Source organism: Argentina silus, assembly GCF_951799395.1.
Source record: "Argentina silus genome assembly, chromosome: 12".
NCBI lineage: Eukaryota > Metazoa > Chordata > Actinopteri > Argentiniformes > Argentinidae > Argentina > Argentina silus.
This window is the reverse complement of record NC_139666.1, coordinates 15360220-15366219: the sequence shown is the minus strand read 5'-3', so window position 1 is coordinate 15366219 and position 6000 is coordinate 15360220. Positions and strand designations below refer to the sequence as shown.

Here is a 6000-nt window from a genome sequence, read left to right as displayed (position 1 = left end):
GATATAAAAAGGTGTTTCAATTATTTTAATTGTTTTTTTTAATTCAGTACATCTTTAGCCTATTGTTTTACCGATGTCATGGTTGTGCGTAAAATGCGCTTCACTTTTACCGAAGAGCGCGCACTGTTAAGGAGAGATCCCACGCCTAACCCTAATAGATGGGTCTCTTATACTGCATGACCAAAATCAAAGCTGCACTTTTCAGCTCTAATTCATGCTGACACAGATTTTTCCAGGAGCGGGTATGCACTATAAGATCGACTTCCTTTCAAACCTGGATCAAATACTCTCATCCAGTCATCTAAGCTCATTTCACTATAACACATTAAATTGAAGTCAACACAGTTATTACTAACAAACCGATGCAAACAAAAAGGTACTAGTTTGGAGAATGAGAATGCAGTGGCGCCTATCCAAAACACTGTGGATTCTTCCTACCTTTGGAGATGGGTCTTAAATGGACGTCGGGCGGTGGTTCCAGAAGTAGAAAGAACAGATTTTCCAGAGATTAATGATACGGTCTTTGTAGGAAAATGTTAGAACACAACGTAATCTTCACAACCCATGCGTAATTCCACTGCGTAGTTTAAGAGACCAATGCTCGTCAGGCGGCCGGGGGCTGAGAGAGAAAGTGGCGTCAGAGGGTTGAGAGAAAAGGGCGTCAGAACATACAAATGGGAGTGGTGGGCTTGGTTTATGAATAGGGATGTCAAGTTTGTGCAGATGAGAAGCGTCTCTGAAGGTCTTCCTGGAGAGGACAGAAATAGCAGCTAATTGAGGATGGCGTGACGCACACCCCTGGGAGAGCTTTCCAATAAAACATGCGGTATGGATGGACCCCTAAACTCGCCAGGTTACATTTAGAGTTGATTTACGATCCTACAGGCGCCTGTTGCGTTGACATGTACATGTCTTCTGCAAACGCGTGTGAACATATTGAAGCCATAAGGTTTCACGAACGGCCTCTAAATCTCATTGCGAGCATAAAACATATCTTGCAGTGCCCACTCTATATTGTCTGTCAGTTTTTACAGTGCGAAGTCGGCTATAATTAGTTAGTTTCTCCATGTTCTCAAAAATACAAAATCCGTCTACACCTAAAAAAGGCTACTTTGGTATGCATTTAAGAAAATCCACCTGAGCGTGTCAAAACTGAGGTCAAAAGAGGAGTGGTCTCTGGATCGGATCTCCGATTGCAGTCTCTCTCCATGGTGCTGAAGTCTGCAGACATCGGTCGGTCAGAAGTGAGGACGTGGGCCTGCACTGTGAGGATGTCTTGTCGTCAAATGGATGTTTTTCTACTTTCTATCTACGGTACAACATAGCCCATAGACTAATTTCAAAGAGCAAACAACTCCCAGATTGAATTGTTTCGTCCTACAGTTTATTTCTTTCGTTTCTAAATTTAGACTGAAGTGTTGACCAATTTAATAAACAGGCAATCCGACAGCTGATTTACTGTACCTGCGATAGCGACAGTTTGTGTAATTTACTGCGCGTGCAGCTGACAGACTGCCAGAGAGAGGAACAGTCTAATTGGATGGCTTCAGAATAAATAAACAACACTGAAACAGGTCCATCGCGTCTGGTGCAACGTATTAGCGCAGGTAATTAAGCCAGAGATAGGAGGGTGCCGACAATAATTCACAGTGAATAAAGGAAATTGACTGCTTGAAAATGATAGAAACCTACTCCAAAAACGACATGCAATATTCTAACAGTTTTAAGAATCAATAGGCCTACATTTTAAATGGATATTTACGCATAGCCTATTGGACACTTTATCTGGACAACATGGCTTTAGGCCTATCCATTTCTAAGCGTCCGTTCACATCAATGTATGCGTACCTCATATGACTCATGTCTACCTGGTATGACTCAACTGATCGATTGGATAGGCTTAATCATTTCCATTGCCAATGCTCTAATAATTAGGCTTATGCAGTCTATTTGGACACAATTTAGGCCTAGATACAAAGCAATTCACAACTTACTTCTTAGGCCAAAAAAATCACATCTTGCAAATCAAAGGAATATGTTGAAAATATATGAAAAAAATATTACGAAATATACGAAATTGTACACAACAACCAAACTAGTAACACGGTCGATCGACCTTGCCGCCAAATCAGGACCTCATACAGCTGAACGCACACCGTTGACAGGCTGTTGTCGCCACCATGTGGTCATCTTAAGCGTTTGGTAGCGTTGGGTAAGTCTACATTCCTAAAAGAACTGTGCTTCTCAAGTTGACCTGCCCTATACAATGTACTGTACATACATAGTTACATACACACACAGCTATGATTGGATCATAATCAATTAATTATGTATAAGATCAGGTGCAGAAAATTGTGATACTTCAGTCACACTACTTCAGTCACACAAACTAAGAGAACAGTAGCCTACAAATCTGAATCAGGCATTGCCATTTTAGACTTACTTCATATTTTCAAATAGCTGTACAAATGTACACATGAACAAATGTATAAATTAAATTGTATTTACAGAATGCAGCATGCAGTAAGACAGTACCTCAGACAAACAGTGCCTAAAATATAGAGGACCTCCCGTTGAGGCCAAAGTCATGTCTAGGATGATGGCGATGGGGTCATAATAGTGTACAGCCTCCACTGATCTACATTTGCCATGGCCACCAGTTCAGAAGTTTAAAAGTACAGTTTGATGTTAGTGTCAGTCAATTGGAAAACACTTTCAAAATCTATTTTTTTTGTCTAACAGCCGTCAATCTATGAGCAATGACACTTGGAACAAACAAACATTTCTCATTGTCATACATGCTGTCATTGTTATAGAGGCATTTATAATGGCTGTTAAAGTAAAGATTTAAGGCAAAATCCAAACCAATCAGGCTTTAACCTACAATCAGTAAGGATAACTTGTTCCCTCTGTTGGGTCATATTGAAACACACAATAACATTCCAAAGAAAACTCTATACTAAAAGTGAATAAGTGCTTATCTGGGCTCATTTGATCACAACAAATGTTGAGAAGTAGCTCACAGACATATTATGGACTTCACTTAAAGTTTTGGGTGGACAAAGCCTGGACAACACTGTAAAGCACAGTACAGTACCACTCAAATTCTCACTGTGTTAAAGTTGTGCATTCCTCAAACATAGCCATTAAGTCCATATTACTCTCTTCCTCATTCAAATTAGTCATTGGTTTGGTGTATTCTTCCTTGCTCAGTAGTAGTTGTATGCTCCTCCTTACACAAACAAAGTCAATGAGGCTGTATTCTTTGTTGTCATAAGTGTATTATCTTCTTCTCAACTCGTAGTAGTCATTGAGTATATACTGTTCCTTACTCAGACATAGTCATTGAGTCTGTAGCCGCTGCTGGATGCTGAGGTACGCGAGGGGGTGTGATTGCCCTTAAGGGCTGCAGGGGGTTGGTAGGGGGGTGCAGGGGTGCCTATGGCACTCAGGACAGGAAGAGGAGGGGGGCGATGGCGCTGGTGATGTTGAGGGAGAGGGAGGGGGTTCCTGGATGCCCCCCCACAGTTCCAACACAACACCAGTCCCCCCATCAGGCTCAAGCATGCAGACACAAACCCCACATAGACGGCCAGTCCGATCTCATACTTCATCCCACTGGGGAGAATAGGGTTGTAGAATTCCAAGATGACGTCGTTGGTGGTCCAGGAGACAGTGACGAGGCAGAGCAGGCCTGCACAGAGGAAGCAGACCCCGCCACTGAGCGCCAGGGCGTGTTTGGTGGGCGAGTTGTGGGCAAAGCGGGTACACTTCATCCCCATGGCAGAGACCAGGGCAGCCAGGGTGGAGGTGAGGCAGGACAACACCATGAGTGCCCTGGCAGCCTAAAGGGAGGTATGGAATATGTATCACAATGTGTGAGTCTCAAATTGCACCCTATCCCCTACTGATCAGAGCCCTACTGTATGTAGTGTTACATAATTCTGTCATAAGTTGTCCTCTGGACCCAAATGGTCTTCCATTTTACTGCATCTATGCATCCATCCACCCACCCACCTAGCTAGCCACCCACCCACCCACCCACCCACCCACCCACCCATCCATCCATCCATCCATCCACCCATCCATCCATCCATCCATCCATCCATCCATCCATCCATCCATCCAGCATCCCTACCTGCAGGTCTGGTGGCAGTGCCAGAAGAGAGCGGTGGAGCTCACACTGGTAGATGCCCGTGCTGTGCCACACACACTCCATCCATAGGCCCTTCATGTAGGAGGTGGCAGTGATGATGTTGGAGCCTACGTAGGCCGTGCCGCGCCAGTGGGGGAGTACCGTAGCGACTGCAGTACCCACAAACCCCAGCAGGCCCAGGAAAAAGCCCAGGAGCTGAACAGCCATGCTGGCCATCTTTGGCACATTCGACAGGACAACTGCACACAAGGTCACACAACTACACACAAAAGTAAAACTACACAAATAACTAAACCCTGAGATGAAAACAAAAAAAGCTGCACACAAAACCACTCACAGGATCACCAACCCAACTACACACAGAACAACACAACAAGATAAACACATATAAAAGAACATAATCCCTCTGAGTGAAGAGTTTACTCGTACAGTATCCTCCTCTTTAGTTTGGATTCTTAGTTGTACAGTAGACTCCAGTGGGTCCAGAGTCACGGTGTTGAATCCATTCTTCAGTGGTTGGTTGTCTCTGTGGCTTTGCGGCTATGGCTGAGGTTTCACTGGCTGTCTCTGAGGCTCTCCAACCGGTGGCTGACTGAGTGTGTGACTAATAGGAGCCCTGTTCAGCTTCACCTGTTTAACGTTTTCCTCTGGGCAAACATACTCTCCTCGTTACTGCCCCGCTGTTCCTGTGGAGAGGAGAGAAAATTAAACATTCACAGAAACACCCAGCTTGAGTTTAATGTTACAAACTGCTGACTTCAAAAGGAGAAAACGGTCTAATGACTCTAGAATGCCCTTTGTATTTCCATAAAAAGCAGCTTAATGAGAGAGCATGAAACAGGCCCGTATGGGTTTAAACACTACTGTCCTCTTATTATCATCTTACTGTTTTTAGTTTGGTTCATTGGACCTTTCCTACAGATAATATTTAACTTAAAATGTATTTTGTTCAAGTACATTCCAGTCTCCAGAAATAACACTCTGTTGTTCATTCACAGACACAATCTGTCACTCACACACACACACACACACACACACACACACACACACACACACACACACACACACACACACACACACACACACACACACACACAGAGATATCTTATTCTGTAAACATACAGAATTTATTTCTAAATTCTTTCATTTAAGTTGACCAAAGGTGCCCCTGATGTGTAAATAGAAAGTTCACAGGTTTACTCTGTACATTAATGAGGTTATTCTCTGTATCTCAGCAAAGGGTGTTTGACACCCAAGGGTAGTTAAGCATTGACTTTATAACCTGTTTGTTTTATATAACTTCCTGAAGAAATTAACTTTGCTGGGCTGTAAAAAGTACAGACAGACAGAGGATATTGTACATGATAAAACATGCTGCCAAAACCCAATATCTGTGATTACATCACATTCTGATAATACTAAATGTCACAGTTAAGTTGTTTGTGTAAGACAATGAGGAGGAGCAGTGAAGAGCAATATGGATGCTTCATTCATGTGTGGATGTTTCTGTCATGACAGATCAGGTCGTCAGCAGGTTGGGTCGAGTCAGGTCGAGGTGTCTACTATGTCACATAGTAGACAATGAGGACACACACACACACACACACACACACACACACACACACACACACACACACACACACACACACACACACACACAGCACAGTGATAGACAGTCAGCCCACAGGCTTCAGACACAGCTGATCAAAATAGAACTCCTCAGACTGAAACCACATGCTTTGTATTCATCACAAAGGACTTTTTTTGCAACTCAGGGTTCACCAGGAATACATGAACCTAACATAAAATAATATGTCGGTTGTGTCACTTTCCATCAATTGTTA

The 6000-nt window shown here is 43.2% G+C and overlaps 1 protein-coding gene across 1 annotated transcript; it reads right to left on the bottom strand.

The window, feature by feature from the left end:
* Positions 1-3332: 3332 nt before the first annotated feature.
* Positions 3333-4372, bottom strand: LOC310813332 (claudin-14-like; the record flags this gene model as incomplete). Its single annotated transcript, XM_083682260.1, has 2 exons — positions 3333-3845; positions 4139-4372. 2 exons carry the CDS (start codon positions 4370-4372, stop codon positions 3333-3335), a joined length of 747 nt encoding a protein of 248 aa, XP_083538386.1.
* Between the last annotated feature and the right edge of the window lie 1628 nt (positions 4373-6000).